The 26,202-nt window shown below is 43.4% G+C and overlaps 1 protein-coding gene across 1 annotated transcript in view; it reads left to right on the top strand.

The window, feature by feature from the left end:
* Nucleotides 1-370: 370 nt before the first annotated feature.
* The window catches only part of LY9 (lymphocyte antigen 9), a 28,787-nt gene continuing 2,955 nt past the window's right edge, over nt 371-26,202 (top strand). The window contains 9 exon segments of the mRNA XM_011967326.1: nt 371-602; nt 4,056-4,352; nt 4,355-4,384; nt 17,854-18,129; nt 18,637-18,978; nt 20,829-21,098; nt 24,676-25,019; nt 25,405-25,444; nt 25,447-25,475. Of these exon segments, the coding sequence (XP_011822716.1) occupies nt 479-602; nt 4,056-4,352; nt 4,355-4,384; nt 17,854-18,129; nt 18,637-18,978; nt 20,829-21,098; nt 24,676-25,019; nt 25,405-25,444; nt 25,447-25,475 (1,752 nt within the window). The 5' untranslated portion in view covers nt 371-478.

Here is a 26,202-nt window from a genome sequence, read left to right as displayed (position 1 = left end):
GAGAAAGAGAGAGAGCATATGCACACACATGCTAACCTAAGATGGAAGTGACAGCTTTTTTGTAACCTGATCTCAGAAGTGACATCCCAGCACCTCTGCCACATTCTGTTCACTTGAAGCAGGTCACTAAATCCAGGCCACACTCAAGAAGAGGTGATTACACAGAGGCATGAATGCCAGGAGGTAGAGATCTTTAGCAGTCACCTTAAGGAGCCAAATTTAGAACCCGAGTCCCTTGATGTCAAAGCAAGTGATGCTCCACATCAGTCACAAATGAGGCCCTGAATAGACTTGGGACCTTCACCTGCCTGTGCAGATGGGAGGAGTCTGTGGTGTTTCGTATAAACAACCCTCCCTCTGAGACACACACACTTACACATACACATGCATGCGCGCGCACACACACACACACATATACACGTGCGGAAGCTGTGGTAAGTGCATCCTCCTTCAGTCGCAGATCTGAAAATAGATCATTATGGTGGCACCAAAGAGTCACACACAAGACTGGGCTCCTGGGCCTTTCTCCAGTAAGCCACAGAGGAGTCAGCTGCAAATATTCTCTTCTGTTCTATGGACCTCTCTCCTCTTCCTGCTTATGGGTAAGTCCACTTTATGGCCACCACTTCTTGCAACTGGTGCTCTTCTGAGGCGGGTTGCATTCCCTGCCTGGGAGATTCTTTCCTTTTTCCCTTTTTCTTAACGGAGTCTTGCTCTGTCGCCAGGCCGGAGTGAAGCGGCGCAATCTTGGCTCACTGCAACCTCCGCCTCCTGGGTTCAAGCGATTCTCCTACCTCAGCCTCCCGAGTAGCTGGGATTACAGGCGTGCACCACCATGCCCAGCTAATCTTTGTATTTTTAGTAGAGGTGAGGTTTCACTATGTTGGCCAGGGTGGTCTTGATCTCTTGACCTCGTGATCCGCCCACCTCAGCCTCCCAAAGTGCTGGGATTACAGGTGTGAGTCCAATTCTTGTTGGTAAAACCAGGAACCTCCTCGCCTTGCCGGAAATTACTCTGCATGTGTGCATACTCGTGTACCATGAAGGGGGTGGCATTCTAGCCCTGGTCTCAAATAACTCTGGGCTCAAACTACATTTCTCTCGCCCTCACACTTTCCTAAGAAATACCAAGTATGTAATGAGTTTGTTCCTTGTATAGTGTGGATAAAACTCACAGAGGGATCCAGGAAAATCCCCTGATGAGAAGCCACCTAGCAATTCCTAGGGATGGAGATAACTTCTGGAGCTTCTTTCTACATATCCTGCCTTGGTTATCACATATGCTGGCTTTATTACTGAGGCTTCACTGGGGACCTGGAGGCGGCTGGGTGACCCTCGGCAAGGTGGTGTCTATCTGGATATCCTTTTGTCCTCAACCTTATTCCTCCCTATCAAGGCCCAACTCCTGGGAAACATCTCTCCGCTGCATGGCCCGGAACCCCACTGTCCAGCAGATAGAGCCAGTCTAGTACCCCAGAGAGGATCTCAGCCACCTGGGACTGTAGCAGCTACTGTCCTTCTGTGGTCCCACTTTGTCCAGGGCTTCAGGGATGATGGTGCAGGTAGCACTAGAGATCTGAGAGCAGTGGGAGTTGGCTGTTGGTGCCCGAGGGGAGCTCTAGAAACACTCCTAGATGCAGATATGGGTGAACAAGGAGCCTAGACCTCAGGGCTGAGGTCCAGTCTGACCTCTCTTCACTTTCAATTTTATCTTGGCTCATCAAAAAAACACAGAAAGCAGCAAGGCTCTTTATGTCTACATGCAACCTTTGGGATATTCCTTGATTGTGTTGAGCAAACCTGAAATAAGCTACATTCAAGGTCATCCAAGCCTCAAATGATCATTGCAGTGAATTTCAAACAGATCGGAGCAAAGAGACATATCCTTCAGTCTGGCTCCACTGATTAGGATGACCTCAAATCTCACTCTTTTGATCTGAAAGGAGAATGCTTTTGTATCTCCGAAGAGTCGTTTCAGGAACTTAAAAGGCAGTCGAGTGAAAAGACCCCTCTCACTTTAGTATCAGGAACATCTAAAATTAAATATTGCTCCATCATTTATTAGTGGTGTGAGCCTCTATTTCTTAAGTGTAATAGTAAGTAGAATGCATCACGCAACACTCTTACAGATTGAAGATCTATACACACACACACGCACACACACACATATATATATAGTGGCACATAGTTGGCAGAAGCTATGATTGTTATTATAATAATCAATTACTGTTATATGCATTCTTTGGAAACTATTAAAAAACAGGTGAGTCAAATTCAGTTATTGCAATCTTTGAACACTCTTTTATGATTTATCCTATGGTGCAATTCAAATAAAATGGCTGGTACTGGAGAGCTGTCACTGTACTGGGAGCTGCATTGCACTGTTTTCTGCAACAAGATTTGCCCTGTGAGGCCCACATCCTGTCCCCTCCACTGACAGTCTGTGAGGCTTTGTTTATGATTTTTGTCTGACGTAAGAAAATTTGAAGTCAAAACAAGTCAAATACCCCCAGCCAAAACCCAGCAGCTTCTGAGCTTCCAGGATACAGATGGACAGTACTCCTGGCCTCCCTACTCCAGGGGCATCATGGACATAGGATCTGGACTCTGTGACTGATCAACCCTGTAATCTCAGGGAAGTGGCTTAAATTATCTAAATATCAGCTCCTCATCTGTAAAAAGGGGCTAATTATAGTACAGTTATGAGAATTAAATGAAATAATTTACATAAAGTACCTAATGCACACATAGCAATCGTAAGCAGTGTCTTCCAGAAGAAAAGGGCTCTCTTTCAGAAAACCTCAAACCAGCCTCACATCAACTCAGCTTGAATCTGTCTAAAGAATCCACCTGACCTGACCTTCTCATGTCCAGTATCCCTAGCCCTGCATGCTCCATAGCTGCCTCTCCAGAAGGTGCAAGTGCTTGACTGATGGAAGTCTAAGCAGAGAACCCCCATGACCTGCACCAAGCAGCCTCTCTCCTTCCTGTGTCTGCATATTCTGTAACTTCTGGGTTTTCAGAGCTTGCTTCCGCTTTCTTCCACCCCTCCAGGCTATACTTATGCTCCTTTTTTGTCTCTAACATTTTCTACTTATTTTCCCACCCAGAATTCCTGGTGGAGTCTGGGTCCCAAACCCATCTGATTTGGTCTAGAATTTCCAAAGTTCTCTCCAGAGCCTCAGAAGCCCTGGAATCTGGGAATCCAAGCTGGGGTCACCCAGAAGACACCCACAGGGTCCCTACAAGAAAATTAGCTGCCTTGGCCAAATACCAGCTTCCTAGATGCCTTGGTAACAATGTTTATCAGGAATATGATCTTGCCTAAGATGAGGAAATCAGGAACTGTATTGGTACCACCAGCTATTCCCACCCCCAAACCTGGCCAAGCCAAAGTCAATCTGAGATCCCATGGACAATGAAGGGAAAGATAGGGTGAGGTAGAGGTAGGAGAAGTTCCTTTAGTTCCCGACACTGCTATGAGAATTCTCAAACATTCAGAAAAGTTGGAGCATTTACCCTGAACATTCATATGTCTACTACCTAGGCTCTAACACAAATGTTTTACTTTGCTTGCTTTATCATTCACCTGTTCATCTAACCATCCCTCTACACACCCATGTTTTTAAAAATATGCTCCTTTTTACTTCATTGGCTCTTCACAATTTGCAGCAAACTGCTTTCATTTAATTTTTATCATATCCTTTGAAGAAAGTGGTGCAGGTATGAGCATTTAAATCCTTTAGATAAGTAAACTGATTCACTGAAAAATTCAGAAATGTACCCAAAGTCACAAGGCTAATTCCCCTACTGGAACAGAAACCCAGAAGATCTGTTTCACAGATTGTTGTGGCTACTTTTAAGGGAGACAGTGTTTGGAGAATGGAGGAATTAATGACTTTACTAGGCAATGGGCCTAGAAGAAGGAGGACAACAATCTCATTTCATTTCTCAGCATCTGACATTTATGCCCAATGTATATTCACAGAGTGAAAGAAAGAAGGCTAGCTCAAGGAGTCTAGCTGCTCCTGCAAGTCCCTTTTCTATCTCTGCAGGACTAAGAGCCTCTGGAAAGGACTCAGCCCCAACAATAGTGTCAGGGATCCTAGGGGGTTCTGTGACTCTCCCCCTAAACATCTCAGTAGACACAGCGATTGAGCATGTCATCTGGATTGGTCCCAAAAAGGCTCTTGCTTTTGCACGTCCCAAAGAAAACGTAACCTTTATGGCCAAAAGCTACCGGGGCCAACTAAACATTGCCAGGGGGAGTTACTCCCTGTCCATCAGCAATCTGACTCTGAATGATGCAGGATCCTACAAAGCCCAGATAAACCAAAGGAATTTTGAAGTCACTCTGAGGAGGAATTCACCCTGTTAATCTATTGTGAGTTCCAGAGAGCTTCTGTGTTTTGATCTTTTCTTTTTTTTTATTTGTGCAAATTTATGGGGTATGCGTGAAATTTTGTTATATGTATATAGTGCATACTGATCAAGTCAGGGTTTTCAGTGTGTCTACTGCCTGAGTATAATACATTCTTGTTAAGTATAGTCACCCTACTCTGCTATCAAAAATTGAATTGATTCTTTCTATCTTACTGTATGTTTGTACCCTTTAACCCACTTCTCTTCATCATCCCCCCACCACCCACTCCCTACACTCACCCTTCTCAGTCTCTGCTATCTATCTTTCCACCATCTACCTCCACATGATCAAAATTTTTAGTACCCATATATAAGTGAGAACATGGCGATATGTGTCTTTTTGTGCCTGGCTTATTTCGCTTAAGATAATGACCTCCAGTTTCAGGCACATTGCTGCAAAAGACATGATTCATTCTTTTTTACGGATTTTTAAATTGTTTAAATATATTTAGAGGGTACAAGTGTAGATTTATTGCATGCATATATTGCATGCTGAGGAAGTCTGGGCTTTTAGTGCACCCATCACCCAAAGAGTGACCTTTGTACTCAATAGATAATTTTTCAACCCTCACTGCTCTCCCACCCTCCCACCTTTTGTAGTCTCCACTATCCATTAGTCCTACTCTGTATGTCCATGTGTCCTACTCTGTATGTCCATGTGTACCCATTGCTTCCACTTATAGGCGAGAACATGTGGTATTTCACTTTCTGTTTCTGAGTTATTTTAGCTGGATAATGGCCTCCAGTTTCATCCAGGGTGCTGCAAAAGACATGACTTCATTCTTTTATGGCTGATTAGCATTCCATGATGTGTATAAATATATGTATGTATGTGTATACTGCATTTTCTTTATCCGTTCTTCCATAAGGGACACAGATTAATTCTATATCTTTGCTATTGAGAATAGTGCTGCAATAAACATACAAATGCCGGTATTCCTTGCATATATCAATTTCTTTTCTTTGCCTTTGGGTAGATATCCAGTAGTGGTATTACTGGATCAAGTGCTAATTAAATGTTTAGTTTTTTGAGAAATCTTCATATTGTTTTTCATAGTGGCTGTACTAGTTTCCATCCCCACCAAGAGTGTCTAAGAGTTCCCCTTTTCTCCACATCCTGCCAACATGTGGTTAGTGTTTAAATAATAGCCATTCTGACTGGAGTGAGATAATATCTCATTGTGATTTTGATTTGTATTTCTCTGATAATTGGTGATATTGAGCATTTTTTAATACATCTGTTGGTCATGTGTATGTCTTCTTTTGAGGAATATCTATTTATATCCTTTGCCCACTTTTTAATGGAATTATTTGTTTTTTCTTGTTGAGTTATTTGAGTTCCTTGTATATTCTGGATATTAGTTCCCTGTCAGATGAATAATTTACAAATATTTCTGCCATTCAACAGGTTGTCTCTTCACTCTGTTGATTATTTCTTTTGCTGTGCAAAAGCTTTTTAGTTTAAATCCCTTTTGTCTATTTTTGTTTTTGTTGCCTGTGCTTTTGAGGTCTTAGTCGTAAATTATTTGTCCAGACCAATGTCCAGGAGAGTTTTCCCTAGGTTTTCTTCTAGTATTTTTATAGCTTCAGGTCTCACATTTAAGTCTTTAACTGATTTTGAGGAGTTTTTTTTTTATATGATGAGAAATAGGGGTTCAACTTCATTCTTCTGCATATGACTATTCAATTTTCCCAGCACCGTTTATTGAAAAGGTGTCCGTCCACGTCATCGAGGGTGACCACTGCACGCTCCTGGAGGGCAGCGGCCTGGAGTCCATCATCAGCACCCTGGCTGAGCCACACACGTGTGAGCGTGCGGGAGGGCTAGGCCTGCGCCCCCAACTGCCACTGGAGACCGCTCCGCCATCCCTACCTCACCGCGGCGCAGCGGGGGCTGGAAGAGTCCTGCCGATGGAACCCTGCCCTGCCCAGGGCCGCTGCCCCCCAAGGCTGCTAGACGTAGGCGTTAGGCGTATTCCACCCACCCGCTGCCTCCCATAGCACCTCGGGGACACCAGAGCCCAGCTTGGAGACTTCTGGTCTGTGAAGAGCCGGCGACGCCCGCAGGAACCGGGCTGGGCCTTGTGTGCTTGTGGGGTTTGCGCTTGGTCTTTCTCCGCTTGTATTTGCATATTTATTGCATTGCTGGTAGAGACCCCCAGGCCTGTCCACCCTGCAAAGACTCCTCGGGCAGCATGCGGGTCCCGCACACTGCACTCATTTCTCCAATGTCCCCTGCAGGCGCAGGTGGCCACCCAGGCCTGCTGGCTGCGGCCCCCTCTCAGCCAGGCCAGGCTCAGCCCACTGTGTGGGAGGTCACCAGCCAGTTCCGAGGAGCCGGGACCCCCGGGATGCAGGCCCACAGTGCCGGGCTGCATCCATGATGCGGAGCTGGCCTCCAGCCCTGCGGACAGCCCAGGGCACCAACTCAGTGTTTGTCAGTGTTTCTTTTTCCAAGAAATGATTCAAATTGCTGCTCGGATTTTTAAATTTACTGTAGCTGTCAGTGTACACGTCTGGATCCCGTTTCATTTTTACACCAATTTGGTAAAAATGCTGCTCTTCTCAGCCTCCCCACAATTAAACTGCACGCGGTCTCTTAAAAAAAAAAAAAAAAAAAAAAAAGTGTCTTTTCTCCCCAAAGTAAGTTTTTGTTGGATTTGTCAAAGATCACTTGGCTGTAAATCTGTGGCTTTATTTCTGTGTTCTCTATTCTGTTCCATTGGTCTATGTGTCTATTTTTATAATACCATGCTGTTTTGGTTACTATAGCCTTATGCTATATATTGAAGTCAAGTAATGTGATGCCTCTAGCTTTGTTCTTTTTGCTTAGCATTGCTTTGACTCTTCAGGCTCTTTTGTGGTTCCGTATATATTTTAGGATTTTTTTTTTTCTGGCCAGGTGCAGTGGTTCATACCTGTAATCCCAACACTTTGGGAGGCTGAGGCAGGCAGATCTCTTGAGGTTAGAAGTTCGACACCAGCCTGACTAGCATGGTGAAACCCCATCTCTACTAAAAATACAAAAATTTGCCAGGGGTGGTGATAGGCACCTGTAATCCCAGCTACTTGCGAGTCTGAGGCAGGAGAATCACTTTAATCTGGGAAGCAGAGATTGCAGTGAGCCAAGATCACGCCACTGAATGCCAGCCTGAGTGACAGAGTGAAAACCGTGTCTAAAAAAAATTTTTTTTTAGAAAGAAGGATTGTTTTTTGTAATCTGAGAAGAATAAGGTTGGTATTTTGATACAGATTGCATTGAATCTGTAGATTCTTCGGGCAATATGGTCATTTTAACAATATGGATTCTTCTGATCCATGAGCATGGAATATTTCTCCATTTGTTTGTGTCATCTATGATTTTTTCATCAGTGTTTTGTAGTTTGCCTTGTAGAGATCTTTCACCTCCTTGGTTATATTTATTCCTAGGGTTTTTAATAGCTATTGTAAATGGGATTGACTTCTTTCTTTCTTTCTTTCTTGATTAAATCATTATTTGTGTATAGAAATGCTACTAGTTTTTGTACATTGATTTCTGTCCTGCAACTTTACTGAATTCATTTATCAAATCTAAGAGTTTTTTGATGGAGTCTTTAGGTTTCTCTAGATATAAGATCATATCATCAGGCTGAGCATGGTGGCTCACACCTGTAATCCTAGCACTTTGGGAGACCAAGGCAGGTGGATTGCTTGAGCTCGGAAGTTCAAAACCAGCCTGGACAACATGGAAAAACCCCATCTCTACAAAAAATACAAAAATTAGCTGGGCATGGTGGCATGTGCCTGTAGTACCAGCTACTCTGGAGGCTGAGGTGGGAGGATTGCTTGAATCCCAGGAGGTTGAGGCTGCAGTGAGTCATGACTATACCACTGCACTACAGCCTGGGTGACAAAATGAGACCCTGTCAAAAAAAAAAAAAAAAAAATTATACCATCAGCAAAGAGGAACAATTTGTCTTTCTCTTTTCCACTTTGAATGTTTTTTATTTATTTTGCCTGGTTTCTCTGACTAGAACTTTCAGTACTATGTTGAATAAAAGTAGTGAATGGGGTATCCTTATCTTGTTCCAGTTCTTAGAAGAAAGGCTTTCAGCTTTTCCCCATTTGGTACAATGTTAATTGTGGAATTGTCATATATGGGCTTTATTATTTTGAGATATATTCCTTCTATGCCTGGCGTGTTGAGAAATTTTTTCGTGAAGGGATTTGGACTGTATCAAGTGCTCTTTCTATGACCATTGAGATGATCATATGGTTTTTGTCCTTCAGTCTATTGATGAGATGTATCACATTTATTGATTTACATATGTTAAACCGTCCTTGCATCCCTGGGATAAATCCCACTTGATCATGTATTATCTTTTTCATGTGCTGTTGGATTCTGTTAGCTAGTATTTTGTTGATGATTGTTTCTTCTATGTTCATCGGGGATGTTGGCCTGTAGTTTTCTTTTTGTTATTGTTGCATCCTTGTCTGATTTTGCTATCAGCATGATGCTGGCCTCACAGAATGAGTTAAGGAAAATTCCCCCCACTTTGATTTTTAAGAATAGTTTCAGGAGGATTGATATTAGTTATTCTTTGTATATTTGGTAGAATTTGGCTGTGAATCCATCAGTCTTGGGCTTTTCTCTGTTGGTAGACTTTTTTATTACAGATTAATTTCACTACTTGTCATTGACGTCTGTTCAGGTTTTCTATTTTTTACTTATTCAGTCTTGTTAGGTTGTATGTTTCTAGAAATTTATCAGTTTTCTCTAGGTTTTTCAGTTTGTTAGAGTATAGTTGTTCATAATAGTCTCTGACGATCTTTTGTATTTCTGTAATATCAGTTGTAATGTCTCCACTTTTTCTGATTTTGTTTATTTGGGTCTTCTCTCTTCTTTTCTTAATTAGCCTAGCTAGCAGTTTATCAATTTTGTCTGTCTTTTCAAAGAGCTAACTTTTTGTTTCATTGATCCTTCGCATTTTTTTAGTCCCTACTTCATTGAGTTTTGCTCTGATATTTATTACTTCTTTTCTTCTGCTAATTTCGGGTTTGGTTTGTTCTTGCTTTTCTAGTTCCTTTAAGTGCATTGTTACATTATTTATTTGTGATCTTTATACTTTTTTCATGTAGGCATTTATTCCTATAAACTTCCCTCAGCACTGCTTTTGCTGTACTCCATAGGTTTTGGTATGTTGTGTTTTCTTTTTCATTTGTTTCAAGAACTTTTTTTAAATTTCTTTCTTAATTTCTTTGTTGACCCAATGGTCAGGAGCATGTTGTTTAATTTCCGTGTATTTGTATCATTTCAAAGTTCCTGTTAATATTGATTTCTAGTTTTATTCCATTGGAATTGAAAAGATATTTGATACGATTTCAATTTTTTAAAATTTGTTGAGACTTGTATTGTGAACTAACAAATAGTTTATCCTGGAGAATGTTTCATCTACTAATGAAAAGAATGCATATTCTGCAGTTGTTGGATAGAACATTCTGTAAATATCTGTTAGGTCCATTGGTCTAAACTCCAATTTAAATCCAAAGTTTCTTTGTGGATTTTTTGTCTAGAAGCTCTGTCTAATGCTGAGAGTGGAGTGCTGAAGTCCTCCACTATTATTCTATTGCAGTCTCTCTCTCTCTCCCCCTCACACACACACACACACACACACACACACACACACTCTCTCTCTCTCTCTTACTCTCACTCTCTCTCGTAATATTTGCTTTATGAATCTGGGTGCTCCAGTGTTCGGTGTATATTAATTTAGAGTTGTTATATCCTCTTGCTGGATTGATCCCTTCATCATTATATAATGGCATTCTTTGTCTTTTTTTTTTCACTGTTTTTGACTTAAAATCTGTTTATCTGATATAAATATAGCTAGCTACTCCTGCTTGCTTTTGATTTCCATTTGCATGGAATTGTTTTTCCATTTCTTTACTTTCAGTCTATATATATATATACTGTTAAGGTGAATTTTGTGTAATTAACATATAGATGGATCATGTTTTTAAATTCATTCAATGATTCTACATCTTTTAAATGGATAATTTAATCCATTTACATTCAAAGTTATTATTGATATGTGAAGCTTTTTCCTATATACTGTTGTTTTCTGGTTTTCTCATATATTCTTTGTTTTTTTCTCTCTTATTGTTTGTCATTATGGTTTGGTGGGTATCTGTAGTGACATCATTCAAGTCTTTCTCTTCACCCTTTGTATGATTGCTTTACAAATGAGTTTTATACTTCTGTGTGTTTCCATCATGGTAAATCTCATCTTTTGCTTACAGGTTTAGGACACCATTGAGCATTTCTTGTAGGACCCCATCTAATGGTAACAAATTCTCTCAGCATTTGCTTGTCTGAGAAAGGCTATTTCTCCTTTTTGATGAATAATTTTCCCGGATATAGTATTTTCGGCTGACACTTTGAATATATAATTCCATTCTCTTCTGGCCTGCAAAGTTTCTGCTGAGGAATCCACCATTAGTCTGATGGGCTTTCCTTTATAGGTGGCTAGATGTTTTTCTCTTACTGTTTTTATGATTTACTCTTTGACTTTGGACAGTTTGACTGTAATGTGCCATGGAGACCTTTTTGCATTGTATTTTCCTGAGAATCACTGAGCCTCCTGTATCTGGGTGTCTAAAACTCTTGCTAGACTTGGGGAGTTTTCTTCTATTATTTCATTAAATACATTTTCTAATCAGTTCTTTGTCTCTTTGTCATCAGGGATAGAAATAATTTGAATATTTTATCACTTTATGTTGTCCCAAATGTAACAAAGGTTTGGCTCATTCTTTTTTATTCTTTTTATTCATTTATTTTTTGTTTGGCTGGATTATTTCAAAAGACCTGTCTTCAAGTTGTGAGATTCTTTCTTCTGCCTAATCTAGTCTATTGTTGAAGCTTTCAAGTATATTTTGTATTTCCTTCAGTGAATTATTCAATTCCAGAATTCTATTGATTCTGTTTTTTAAATATCTATCTCTTTGGTTAATTTGTCATTCACATCCAGCATTGTTTTTCTGAATTCTTTGTATTGTTTTTCAGAATTCTCTTCTATCTCACTGAGTTTTTTCTTATTTTTTAATTTACTTTCATAGGGAAGTCTTTTTCCTGAAAATGTGTCCATTGTGTTGTTGGGGTAGGGCACCCTGGCTTTGATTCTGGGTGCATGCAGTAGTATAGTCTCTGTATGATTTGTCTGGCTGTAAATAACATTAGTGGTATCTGTGATTTCCTCAGTGGGTCAGGGTGTGGTTATTAACAGAGGCTGTGGTGAAGCTGTGCTGGGGATTGAAATGTCAAGTGGGCCAGTCATCAAGCCACAATGGTGGCAGCATACCTATCTTTATGCCTCAAGGCAGTGTATGCTGTAACTTGTGTTTATGCTTATCAGCAGGCTGATTTTTAAGTCTCCAGTGGCTTGCTCAGATACCGATAATGGCAGCAGTGGGCTGGAGGGTGGTGAGCAGGTTCTCAGGCCCCTGGGAAACCAATGTGGCATGGGCAATGACAGTAGTGGGATGATTCTCTGGGTCCCAAGCAGTGTGCATTGATGTTGATGGTGCCCAAGGCGGTGGATTGGGGTGGGCAATCCCCAAGATGCTGGCCTATGTGTTCTCTTTCCAAGGGGGAAAGGGGAAGCCAAGCTGAGTGGGCTTGCACTCAGGCCCCCCAGTGGTGAAAGCAGACACCAGCTATGGTACATGGGAGCAGGGCCATCCTCAGGCCCCAGGCAGAGTGCTCAGGTGAGGGCAGTAGCAGCCACAGTGAGGCCCTGCCTCTGGAAAAGATGAGGCCAGGTTCAGTGTCCACAGCCTTGGATGGCAGATGGGGAATATGCATCCCTCTCAGCCTCAGTCCTAGGAGGGCTTCCCCCAATTCAGCACTAGCTGCAGGAGCTTTTGCCTAGCTTGCAACCAAGTTGCAGCAGCAACTCACAGCCCACTACTTTACCCAGTCTCAATCACAGCAGCACTCACTTCCTAGGAGCAGAAACCACAGCCCACACCTCTCTTGCTACTTAGTTCTACCCGCAGAGTGCTCCCAGTTCATACTCTAGTCTCAGCAGCAACAGCTTTAGTTTTCCTAACACCTCAGATCCAGCACTTTGGGCCCCAGGACAGCGTGCAGTCTGCCAAAGGCTAAGTTTGAAAATGGTCCCTTACTATAACTGCAGAGGTCTCAGAAAGAGTATAGAACCCTGTAGGAGCTCCCTCCCTGGGGCAGTTCTGCCCCACAGTCTCCCAGCAGCTCCCTATGGTAGCTTCAGGAATCAGGAGGGTCAGAGGGGTCTCATGCGGCCAGGATTGCATGATTCTGCAGTGGGATGTGGGCCACTGGAGGTCTTTCGCTCACCTCTATTGGGAAATCACCTCCAGCTCCCAGCAGATCCCAGCCAGGGAGGCTGTCTCTGTTGCTTCTCCTTCCCTGCTTTTAGTGTTTCCTGTCACATCTCTGTTGAATTCCGGCATTCTCCCTTGGAAAATGTATTTGAAATATGACTGTTTGTATACTACTTTGGTTCTTCTAAGTAGAGGAAGTAGGCATTAAATGCTTCTAGTCAGCCATTTTGAAGCCCCTTCTCTTGATCTTTTATTTTTAAAAACAGACATCCTTTTTCTCCAGGAATTTCTCTCTCTAGGATAAATATGACTACTATATTGATCATTTTTCACCTAATTCCGTATACACAGATGTCAAGATTAGAAGACACACCCATAAATTCCTGACATGTTATATAATCGCCATAATTCATGTAACTTGTCTCCTACTTGTAGAAATACTGTTTCTGCTTATAGAAATATTGTTTCTAATATTTTCTCTTATAAACAATACTGCAATGAATATTCTTGTGCACCTATCTTTTCACGCTTACGTGACTAGGTTATATTCTGATGAATAAATCTAGAATATATACATGGGGTTAAGTTGCTGAATCAAATGGTATATGCGTTTTTGTTTTTTTTTTTTTTTTTGAGACATCGTCCTACTATGTCACTTAGGCTTGTCTCCAATTCCTGGGCTCACGTGATCCTCCTGCCTCAGTGTCCCACGTAGCTGGCACTACAGGTACTTGCCACCATGCCCAGCTTTTAAATCCTGAATTTTTTATTGTTATTATTATTATTACCACTAGTATTACCAGTATTTCATAGAGGCATAGTCTCATTTTGTTGTCCAGGCTAGTCTCAAACTCCTGGACTCAAGCTATCCCCTTCCCTCAACTTCCCAAGTAGCTGGGACTACAGGCATGTGCCACCTGTAAAGCCATGTGCCTGGCTTTAAAATCCTAAATTTTTATTTATTATTATTTTATTTTGTAGAGACTGGTTCTCACTATGTTGCCCAGGCTGGTTTCAAACTCCTGGCCTCAAGCAATCCTTCCACCTCAGACTCCAAAGAAGCTAGTATTACAGGCACCACTGCACCCAGCTTAGTATATACATTTTTAATGTTGCTAGATATTGCTGGATTTCCCTCCGTGTTACCAAGTAACCCTCCCACTAGCAATGTTTGAGAGAATATTTCCTTATATTCTCAATAACAATGTATTGTCAAACATTTCTTTATTGATAAATTGAGTAGTTAAAATAGTATTTCATAGTTTAAATTTATATTTTAAATTGAAGCATCTCTTCATGTTTTAAACTGAGCATTTCTTCATGTTTTATGTTTTATGTTTGTTTCGAGACAGTCTTGCTCTGTTGCCCAGGCTGGAGTGCAGTGGTGCAATCTCAGTTCACTGCAACCTCCACTTTCTGAGTCCAAGCAATTCACATGTCTCAGCCCCCCAGGAAGCTGGGATTACAAGCATGCACCACACGCCTGGCTAATTTTTGTATTGTTAGTAAAGAGAGGGTTTTGCCATGTTGGCCAGGCTGGTCTTAAACTCCTGGCCTCAAGCAATTCACTGTCCTCAGCCTCCCAAAGTGCTGGGATTATAGGCGTGAGCCACTGTGTCTGGCCATCTTTTCATGTATTAAATAGCCATTTGTATTCTCTTTTCTGTAACTTTCTATTAATATTCTTTACTCATCTGTATTAGTGTGAAAGGGATGCTATAACAGAATACCCCAGAATAGATGGCTTAAACAACAGAAATTTATTTCTCACAATTCTGGAGACTAGAAATCCAAGTTCAAGGTGTTGGCAGGTTTGGTTTTCCCTAGAACCTCTCTCTTCAGCTTGTAGTTGGCCACCTTTTCACTGTGCCCCCAGTCATTCCTTTGTCTGTGTTGTCCATGTCCTAATCTCTTCTTATAAGCACATCAGTCATATTGTATTAAGGTTCACCCTAACAATTCCATTTTAACTTAATTACCTCTTTAGATACCCTGTCTCCAAATACAGTCACATTCTGAGGTACTCGGGATTAGAACTTCTACATATGAATGTTGTCGGGGGACAGAATTCAGCCCTAACATTCTACCCTCTGGCCTCTCAAAATTCATGTCCTTCTCACATGCAAAATACATTCACCCCATTCCAACAACACCAGAAGTTTTAACCCATTCCAGCATCAACTCTAAGTCCAAAATCCATCCAAATATTATTTAAATCGGGTATGGGTGAGACTTGCGATAGGATTCATCCTGAGGCAAAATTATTCTTCAGTTGTGAACCTGCGAAACCAGACAAGTTATCTGCCTCCAAAATTCAATGGTAGAACAGGCATGGAATAGACATTGCCATTCCAAAAGAGAGACATTGGGAAGAAGAAAAAAGTCACAGGTCCCAAACAAGTCCAAAACCTAACAGGGTAAATTCTATTAGATGTTAAGGCTCAAGCATAATCCTCTTTGGCTCAATGCTCTATCCTCTGGGCCCACTGGAATAGCAGCCCCACCTCCTTGGCCCTGGGTGGCAATTCTGCCCGCTGGAATCAAGGAGGAAACCACCTCACCCTACCCAAGGCTTATGCCCTCTAGGCCAATGGTGGCAGTGGCATCTCTGCCTACTTCTGAACTGCCTGTGGGGTCACTGTTCCCTTTTCTTGAAGGATAACACATGTTTGCAGCTGTATGAGCTATATTGACTTGTTTCATAAAAGCCCAGAAGCCTGACACACTCCTTCATTTGTCCTGTCTCTGTCCTTTACAGTCCACACTTGCAGCAATTTTGCCGAGGTGGTCCAATCTCATAACTTCTCTAGCAAACATTGCCAAGCCACAATCTTTGTGTTCTCTCCAGACACACTTTCTCATTTTTCACAATATGAATAGGCTGAAATTTTTTCAAAGCTTTAAATTCTGGCTCCATCTTGCTTGACAGTTCCTTATTTAACCTCTCTCTCTCCTCTCACATTTTATATAAGCAGCAAGGAGAAACCAGGCAGTGCCTTCAACTCTTTGATTAGAAATCTCCACAGCTAAGTACCCAAATTTATCACTTAAACATTCTGCTTTCTGCAAAACACTAGAAAACAACGTGGCCAAGTTCTTTGCCACTTTATAACAAGTATACCCTTTCCTCCAGTTTCCAGTAACATATTTCTAATTTCTGTCTGAGACCTCACCAGCAATATGTTTAATATTTATATTTTTACCAACATTCTGCTCATGATGACATATGTATATCTCTAAGGAAATAGCAGCTTTCCCTGCAGTGTTCCTATTTTCCTTCTGAGTGCTCACCCGAATTCTCGTTAACATTCATATTTCTACCCAGAGTCTCTTGAAGATAATCTAGGATTTTTCTAGCACATACCTCAAAATTCTTCCAATCTCTACCCATCAGCCCGTTCCAAAGCCATTTCACATTTTTATATTGTTAGAGCTTCATCCCACTTCTGGTATCAAAATCTGTATTAGTTTGCTAGGGCTTCCATAACAAAATACCACAGACTGACTAGCTTAAACAACAGAAATGTGTTCCACATTTCCCCAGAACACAATTCTGGAGGCCAATGAAGGTATCAGCAGGCTTGGTTTCTTCTAAGGCCTCTCTCCTTGGCTCCTAGATGGCCACCTTCTCTCTATGTCCTCACATGGGTGTCCCTCTGTCTGTATTGTCTACGCTGTAATCTCCCCTTCTTAAAAGGACACCACTCATATCTGACTAGGGCCCACCCTAACGGCCTCATTTTAACTTAATTACTTCTATCTCCAAATATAATTCCATCTTCAAATGCAGTCACATTCTGAGGTGCTGGAGGTTAAGACTTTAATATCTAAACTTTGCAGAGACACAGTTTAGCTCATAACACCATCTTTCTCTCAGGTAGTTTGATCGTTTTCATTGATTTGTATGGTATTCTGTATCTGTTAAGGAAATGGAATTCTATGCAGTTAATAAAATTAGAATGAATCAACATGTGTTGACATACGACATACAATAATTTCCAAGATATACTGTTAATTTTTAAGGTCCAAAACAGTGTGTAAAGTATGCATATATCTGTCTATATCTAGAATATCTCTGGAAAGATCAATAAGAAACCCATAACAGTAATTGCCTTCAGGAATAGTAATTCTTGGGGAGAGTAAATAAATGGCTGGAGGCTAGAAAGCTTACTTTTTCATTATGTACCTTTTGTATTTTCTCAATTTTTTTATATGTATTACCTATTCGAAGAAGAAATATTGGGCCAGGTGCAGTGGCTTATGCCTGTAATCCCAGCACTTTGGGAGGCCAAGACAGACAGATCACCTGAGGCCAGGACTTTGAGACTAGCCTGGCCAACATGGAAGAAACCCCGCCTCTACTAAAAATACCAAAAAAAATTAGCCGGGTGTGGTGTTGTGTGCCTGTAATCCCAGCTACTCAGGAGGCTGAGGCAGGAGAATTGCTTGAACCCGGAAGGCAGAGGTTGCAGTGAGCAGTGATCGCGTCACTGCACTCCAGCCTGGGTAACAGAGTGAGACTCTGTCTCAAAAAGAAAGAAAGAAAGAAAGAAATATAGCTTAATGAAACATTCACACATGTGCACATACATGGTGAACAGTGGAGATGGAGCAAAAGGAAAGGAGAAGACAAGGAAGAAGAGCTAGAAGCACAATTCTAAATTCAGACCAAAAGACACGGGCAACTCAAATTCTAGAGGCACAGTTCCCCACTCCATAGTGTTTGGGGCTGGGCCGTTCACCTATTTATTCATCGAACATTCCTGAGTATTTTTCATAAGGCAGGTGCGTGTTAGATGTTCAGACACAGAAATCAGCCCTGTCGTCAAAGAGTTCTTATACTGGTCTGGGAGAAAGAGAAGTAATCAGACTATTAGTCATGCTGAGTCATGGTGATAACACCTGTAGAGGATGTTATGGGAGCACAGAGGAGAGGCCGTCAACCCAGCCTGCAGAGAAGATGTCCCTGCGACTGGTATTGCTGGCCTCTCTCTGCTGCCCCCAACTCCACTATTATCACTCCTTTCTTCTTTCAGTGCTTTTCTGCTGGCAAAGGGAACTGAGCATCTTCCCATGCTGTTGTCTCTGCAGAACAGCTGCAGGAGCCCGAAGTCACCATGAAGTCTGTGAAGGCGTCTGAGAACTTCTCCTGTAACATCACTCTAATGTGCTCCGTGAAGGGAGCAGAGAAAAGTGTTCTGTACAGCTGGACCCCAAGGGACCCCCATGCTTCTGAGTCCAATGGAGGCTCCGTTCTTACCATCTCCTGAATGCCCTGTGAGCCAGACCTGCCATACACCTGCATAGCCCAGAACCTCGTCAGCCAGACCAGCTCCCACCCTGTCCATGTTGGGCAGTTCTGTACAGGTACCTGGCTCCAATTTGGCCCTTGAGGGAAATCCAGAAACAATGTGAGCAACTGTGGAGTCTAAACCCTAGGGTTCTGGTCGGACACACAGCGGGTGGGGAAGCAAGAGGATAGGCCCCAAAACCCCTTATTCTCTACTCTCAGGGGCCTGAGAGAGGCTGGCAGGACTTGGAAAGCCCAGAACACTGTGATACTCTAAGGTTAGAGCAAGGGAGGAGAAGACAATATGGATACAGGAGTCCTGATGGGTCTTTGCTTGGGTGGAGGTGTTTCCGGGTACCCTCAGAAGGGCAGAGAAGGGGAATGAGAGTCCAAGTATTCAGTGGGCAGAGCCCGGTGGAACGGGTGGTCATGAGGAAGTAGCAGGCATGCCCCTCAGAGGAGGAGGCCAGGAGGAAGAGGAGGGGGAGGAGGGACTTCAGTCCCCTCAGTCCCCTTTAGAATGCCTGGAGGCCAAGCGAGTAGGGACAGTGACTGAAGCTGCAATGTCTCATCTCTGACCCCAGATTCAGGAGCCTCCAGAGGAGGAAAAACAGGGGAGACTGTGGTAGGGGTCCTGGGAGAGCCAGTCACCCTGCCACTGGCACTCCCAGCCTGCCGGCACACAGAGAAGGTTGTCTGGTTGTTTAACACATCCGTCATCAGCAAAGAGAGGGATGAAGCAGCAACGGCAGATCCACTCATTAAATCCAGGGATCCTTACAAGAACACGGTGTGGGTCTCCAGTCAGGACTGCTCCCTGAAGATCAGTCAGCTGAAGATAGAGGACGCCGGCCCCTACCATGCCTACGTGTGCTCAGAGGCCTCCAGAGTCACCAGCATGACACATGTCACCCTGCTCATCTACCGTGAGTCTCTGGGCAGGGCACCCGTCATTAGATTCCTTCTCTGAAAGCTTTCTCCTCTGCTGCCTTCTCCACCTCCCCCTTCTCCAAGGGTCTTCCCTCAGACTGAAATGCCTCAGACCACTAGGACAGCTGTTCAGTTCACACCAGTTGATTCACAGGAGGGAAACTCATGACTAGCTGCTGTACAAGTCTACCTGCCAAAGTGCCCCTGGTTCTAGGCTGCCAGTTAGGCCTCTACCACCCAACTTTAGGTGCTTGCCGTGGTCCTTCTGCATTGAGTCTCAGAAGGGACTAGGAGGCCAGGTGCGGTAGCTCACACCTGTAATCCCAGTATTTTGGGAGGCTGAAGCAAGTGGATCACCTGATGTCAGGAATTTGAGATTAGCCTGGCCAACATGGTGAAACCCCGTCTCTACTAAAAATACAAAAATTAGCAGGGTGCGGTGGTGGGCACCTGTAATCCCAGCTACTCCGGAGGCTGAGGCAAGAAAATCGCTCGAACCCCAAGGGGCAGAGGTTGCAGTGAGCTGAGATCATGCCACTTCACTCCAGCCTGGGAGAAAGATCGAGACTCTGTCTAAAAAGAAAAAAAAAGGAGAGGGGGGGACTGGGAACTCACCAACCTGCATTTTTTTATTTTTGAGATGAAGTCATGCTCCGTCTCAAAAATAAAGTCAGTCACCCAGGCTGGAGTACAGTGGCACGATCTCAGCTCACTCCAACCTCTGACTTCCAGGTTTAAGGGATTCTCCTGCCTTAGCCTCCTGAGTAGCTGGGAGTACAGGCACACACCACCACACCCAGCTACTTTTTGTACTTTTAGTACAGATGGGTTTTTGCCATGTTGGCCAGGCAATTCTCGAACTCCTGACCTCAGGTGATCCACCTGCCTCAGTCTCCCAAAGTGCTGGGATTACAGGCATGAGTCATGGCGCCTGGCCCCAACCTGCATTTGTATAAACTATTATCATTTTTAATAAGGCCAGAGTTGGCTGGGGTGAAATCAGAGAAGACTGAGGAGAAGCCCTTGATGTCCAAAGACACTGTGGCCTCCAAGAAGGTGGGCCACTCAGCTCCCCTGGACATGTGGAACAGAATTTGCATTCTACCTCCTCAGCCTTGGGCCTCACAGGAGCTTGGCTTGGCAATTTGCATGGTTTATGTTTACCTGTTCCTTCACCTGTGCCATTCAGACATGGTCAGCATACCCCCTGCCTGAGTTTGTCAGTGTCTAGGTACCTGTGAAGAGTCACCATCATGGTTTTGTTAAAATATGCAGCAAGTCGGCCAAGTCCATGCCTATTGCCCACAGTGCCTCAAATATAAAGAAACCCACAAGGTTAAGTAAAAATAAGAATAAACAGGAAACAAATAGAGTCAATCTTATTGTTTCTTTTAAAGTTGCTAACATTTATTGAGCGTTTACTCTGTCAGGTACAGCGCTCGCCTCTCTGCTTCCCTTGTCTTACATCAGTAAGCAAATCAGCCTCAAAGGCAAGCCTTGAAGGGTCTTTACAGCACATGGAAGTGTTGCGCTCATCCGTGTTGATTGGTTTGCTTGCTTTCACAGCTGTAACTAACTGTATAGAATGAGGTTGTATCTTTCTTTCTTCACTTTTCCTCATTTCCCTTTTTTCTCACCTGAGCATCAAGAGGTAAAGAGGTGTGTCTGAGATGTCACAAGTAGGGAGGAAAATGCCAGGTGTACTCCAAAATTCCTGTGGCTCCTGGAGGCACTCTGCCGGCAGTATCAACACTTGGCTTCATGAATATATTTTTAACGAATGAAGACAGATGACTGCCCAGGGGGCAGGCCTGATTCCACATGGAGTCTGCCTCTCTCCTCACAGGGAGGCTGGTGAAGCCCAAAATCACGTGGCACCTCCGGCACAGCAAGGATGGCATCTGCAGGGTCAGCCTGACCTGCTCTGTGAAGGATGGGGGAAACGCTGTCATGTACACATGGACCCCACTGCAGAAGGGAGCTGTTGTGTCCCAAGGGGAATCACACCTCAACGTCTCATGGAGAAGTGGTGAAAATCACCCCAACCTCACATGCATAGCCAGCAACCCTGTCAGCAACAGTTCCCACCAGTTTCTTTCTGAGAACATCTGTTCAGGTTTCTCTCCATCTCTATTTACTCAGGCCACGGGGCCTCGGGGCCTCAGATCCAAGAGTTTGCATCCTGACTGATTCTTTATGAAGTGCAGTGGGAGGCTGTGGGTGAGAGCTCTTTAGAGTGGCATGCTTCCACAGATATGTGAGAGCCAAGCATGTGATTTTAATGTTCTAATAGCCATGTTAGAAAAAGCAAGAAGAAATAAAGTTATCTTAATAATATATTTCATTTAACTGAATATATCCAAAATATCATGATTTCAATGTGTATTCAATACAAAAAAAAATTCATTAGACACTACATTTTATTTTGTACTAAGTCTTTGAGAGCCAGTATGTATTTTACACTTACAGCACATCTCTATTCCAATGCTAAATTTTCACTGAATGTGTTTAATCTATATTCAGACTTTGTAAAATTACAGTTGAAAAAATAGATTTATGCACCCAAGTTATTCCAAGCACACTTATCAGTTTTTCAAGAAGGAATTGAGTAGCCATTTTTAAATTAAAACTAAAACTAAACAAAAGAAGCAGTTTGGTGTCTCAGTAATCCTAGCCACATTTCAAGGGCTTATGCATAGCTTGTGGCTACCATATTGAACAGCACAGAGTTAGAGGCTTGTAGAGAAAATCTGATATGAAGCTGATGTGGAAAGGGATGTGGACCACCCAGGAACAAAGGCTGTGTGAGTGGGAGCTAGAAAAGGAGTCCCAGTGGCCCTTACTAAATGCCAAGCCCTTACTAAATGAAGGCCCTTACTAGGCCTTCATGCATTTTTGCACAATCTTCGCAACAATCCTACAGAGTAGATACTCTCATTTTTCCCCATTATACGGATAAAGAAACTGAGGCTCAGAAAAGATAAGGGACTTGCCCAAGGTCACACCGTAAAAACTGGATTTGAACCCTAAGCTGTATCTTCTGCTCTTCCATAGAAGGAAGTAGAAAAAAGGTACGGTCTACCCAGGATCTGACAATGTTGGGTCAGATTGTGTCTGGCAGACAGATCTAGAGTCCAGCTTAACAGGAATCTGGAAGTCTCCTCATATCATTTACAGAGGGGCAGTGTAACGTGGCGATTAAGGGCGCTGTAGGATCTGCACTCGAACCTTAGGTCAGACACTTGAAACTCTGTGACACTGGGCAAGCCATAAACCTCTCTACCCAGGGACTGTCTGCCTCAGGTACTGCTATAACTTCTTGCCTAGAATAATGCTTGCTTGAAAACCATTGCACTCCAACCTGGGCAAAAAGAGTGAAACTTTGTCTCAAAAAAAAAAAAAAAAGACATATATTCACATGGCATACAGTTAAAAGTAGCTCTCTTTCCAAATTCCAATCTCCAGGTTCTAAGTCCCTCCCCCAACAGACAACCACTGCTGAGATTTCTACAGACCTGAATCCTTTCAGAAACTTTTAATTCATTTGCAGGTTTCATACATATTTGTGTGGGGAGGGTGTTCCTTTAACTTCACACATGGGAGCAATCTATAACACTTTTCTAAACCTTGCTTTTTGATCTTACCAGTACATCCCAGCAATATTAACATTTGTAGATTAAAACTGACTCCCATTTATTCTATTCTACACATTTGTTTAACTAATTTACTTTGCCAGTACTTATTAACAGTCATTCTCATTCCTTGTTACTTCTTTCCTAAAATATGCTAATAGTTTCCTTACAGACTATTCCCTCTCATCACTTTGCCAAGCTCAACTGACTTCTCTAAAACCTTCAATAGCTCCTAGTGGCCTTTGTCTGTTCAAAAGGCAATATAACCAAGTGGTCAGGTGTATGGGTTCTGAGGTAGGACAATCCTGTGCTCAAACCCTAGCTCTTCTCCTTATGAATCCCTTAGCCTCAGTTTTCTTACCTTCCAAAATGAAGGTGTCTACCTATTTTCACTCAGTATTGAGCAAAAGAGAAAGAGGAGTCAGCAGGGAGGGGGCAGGATTGAGCAGCGGTTAAGAAGAGCATCAGGGACAAGACTACTTGTGTTCAAATCCTGGCCCTACCACTTACTCAGGCAAATACTTAATCTTTATGTGCTCGAGTTTCCTCATCTACAAAAAATAAACACGGATAGTTATTGTTTATGCTTCATGGGGTTTTATGCAGACTAAATAAACTTATTCATGAAAAGCATTTAGAACAGTGCCTCGCACATAGTAGGCACTTACTAAAAAAATATAAGCATCAGGTCAAATCAAAGGGGCTATGTTGTCTGAGATATAAACCCAGGGTTTGTCCTCACGTGCCAGGAAAGTTTAGGACACAGACACACACGAGGAGTTTAGAAGTGGAGGTTTAATAAGTAGAAGAGAAGAAAAAGAGAAACAGCTTCCTCTATGGAGGAATGGGTCCCAGGGTGGGGACCGGCTGCTGGTGAATGTGCCAAGTTCTATAGTCCAGTTTGAGGAGGTGGCGTCTGATTTACGTAGGGCTCACAGATTGGTTTGATAAGGTATGACGTTTACATAGTGCCTGGGGAAGGCTGCTTCCCCCACCCTAATCTTCTTATGCAAATAGATTTTCCAGTTGATCGCCACCATCTTATATGCTCCTTACAATACCGGTGGCTGGCAGAGAAGGGAAGATGGAGCCGCCATTTTGAAAATGTCTAGTCCTTAGTCCCTGCTGGCATTCACCCATGCAAGCTCCCAGCTTGCAGGCTGCTCTTTGTTGGAAAATGATTTGGGGCTGCTTTTCAATAGAAAGAAAAGCCTTACCAAGGACTCCCATACCCTTACTATCTGCCTAAGTAATTTCTTCTTAACTCCTACATCAAAATGGGCTACTTCACGTGCCCCACAGGCAGGGTTGACATCCACCCAGTGTGCCGTGACAGCATTCACAGCATATCCACCCAGTGGGCCACACCAGCCCTCACAGCGTGTCCACCATGCCAGTGTTCACAGGTGCCCATGCTGATTGCCTAAGCCCTGACCATTGCAATTGTTAAGTATTTTTAATATCACCCTTTTGGAAAAGGAGACTGCTCCAGGCTTTACACCTGCCTCTAATCATGCTGCTCCCTCCACCACCTAGAATACCCTTCCACTCATCGAAATATTGAATCCCTATTCAAGACCCACCTCAATTCTGCCACCTTCATGAGTTCCTCTCTGCTTCTCTAACCAGAGTCATCTCCTCTCAACTCTGCACTTTCCTCATATGTTTCGTGGAATACTTGGCAAAGCTGGCCTTACATTACTGGTTTACACATGCACGCGACTCCCCAGCTAGACAGGGTGCTCCTCCAGGACCAGGTCCAGTTTACCTTTGTGTTTCCCCAGAGTACCTGTCATGATGCTTGGCATGGTGTATCCCACAGGGCCAGAGAGTTGCTAAAGTCTATCACATGTCATATTTAATATTTATCAAATGAATGAATAAATGAATGCTTGAAAGGAGGAAGGGAGAGTGGAATGGACTCCCTGAGGGAAGACAGGAAAAAAACAATCTCCCTCAGTTTTCTAGGCCTCATCCAATGCAAGCTTTAGAGCAGGCTGGGGCCTTGCAGCAAAGCAAGAGAGAGGTGGGGTTGGCATACTTTTATCAGCCCTGCACAAGGTGTTCCAGAACCCACAGCTGGCCACATGCTATACTCTGTGCTCTCTCAAAAGTGTGAGAAGCTGGACACTCCCCTCAGGCCTGCCAGGCAACGGCCTAGGCCCGCCTCAGACAGCAGCTCTGACAGCAACATCACAACTGAGGAGGATGCGGACAGGCCCGAGGTGCACAAGCCCATCAATGGAAGAGACGAGGTGTATGACCAGGTCACTCAGGAGGGTGCTGGACATGACCCAGCCCCTAAGGGCCAAGCAGACTATGATCCTGTCACTCCATATGTCACAGAAGTTGAGTCTGTGGTTGGAGAGAACACCATGTATGCACAAGTGTTCTTCAACTTACAGGTGAGCCCTTCTGATCAATACACCTTCCTCCTCTCCCACATCTAGCAGCATCTGAGATCCTGGTTGACTAGTTCCTCCAAACTGGGGACTGGGGCCTGGAAACAGGACTAGGGGCATATGGGCAGGGACTCATGGCTGTGTCCATGTTTACCCAACCTTGGGATCCTGTGGAAGGAGGGACTTCTCCCTCAGCTCTCATTCTTGGGCCACTAAAAAGGGAGGTGTTGGAGAAGCAGAGGCACCGTCCCCACTGCACTAAGGCAGCTCCCACCCTCTGTGTGAGATGGGAAGCTGGGGGGTATCCCCTCTCCTCAAGGGTTGAGGGTAAAACTGAAAAGTTCTTATGTGGGGTCACTAGGGCTCATCTGGTGTTGGTCTGTTACAGGGAAAGACCCCAGTTTCTCAGATGGAAGAGAGCTCGGCCACAATTACTGCTCCATACAGAAACCTCAGACGGTGAGAACAACTTTCTCTGTATCCCAAGGCCCACAGAATGAGGAACTATTCCTAGACCCTTTGAACTGAAAATCCTAGATTCCCACGGCTAAGGATCTTAAATTCTACCTACTATGCACCCCTCAGATACATTCCATGGTCAACAGAAATGTGTAAACAAACATTCCTGATATCTGTATGACCAAAGGCTGAACATTTCTAATGGATTTAATAATATCTTATGTTGGTTATTTTTAACACTGACCTGAATGACAGCTTATAAACTCAAACAAGGTAGGGTCTTTATAGTTTTCTAAATCTATCTCCAACCCTAATCCTAATCTACCTAAATGGCAGCTTCTCAAAATCATTGAAAATTAGCTCACAATTTAAGAACAAGAATTTTTGGAAAATATGCCACTACCTACAGTACATTAGTTTTATTCTAGTGTTTAAAAAAATCCCAGCTGGATGCCGTGGCTCAAACCTGTAATCCCAGCACTTTGGGAGGCCAAGGCGGGTGGATCATGAGGTCAGGAGATCGAGAGTCATCCTGGCTAACATGGTGAAACTCCATCTCTACTAAAAATACAAAAAAATTAGCCAGGCTTGGGGGCGGGTCCCTGTAGTCCCAACTACTCGGAGGCTGAGGCAGAAGAATGGCGTGAACCCGGGAGGCAGAGCTTGCAGTGAGCCAAGATCACGCCACTGCACTCCAGCCTCGGCAACAGAGCGAGACTCCATCTCA

Source organism: Mandrillus leucophaeus, unplaced genomic scaffold, assembly GCF_000951045.1.
Source record: "Mandrillus leucophaeus isolate KB7577 unplaced genomic scaffold, Mleu.le_1.0 Scaffold1195, whole genome shotgun sequence".
Taxonomy (NCBI): Eukaryota; Metazoa; Chordata; class Mammalia; order Primates; family Cercopithecidae; genus Mandrillus; species Mandrillus leucophaeus.
Note: the sequence above shows the minus strand (reverse complement) of the source record. Positions and strands in the feature narration are given on the sequence as shown.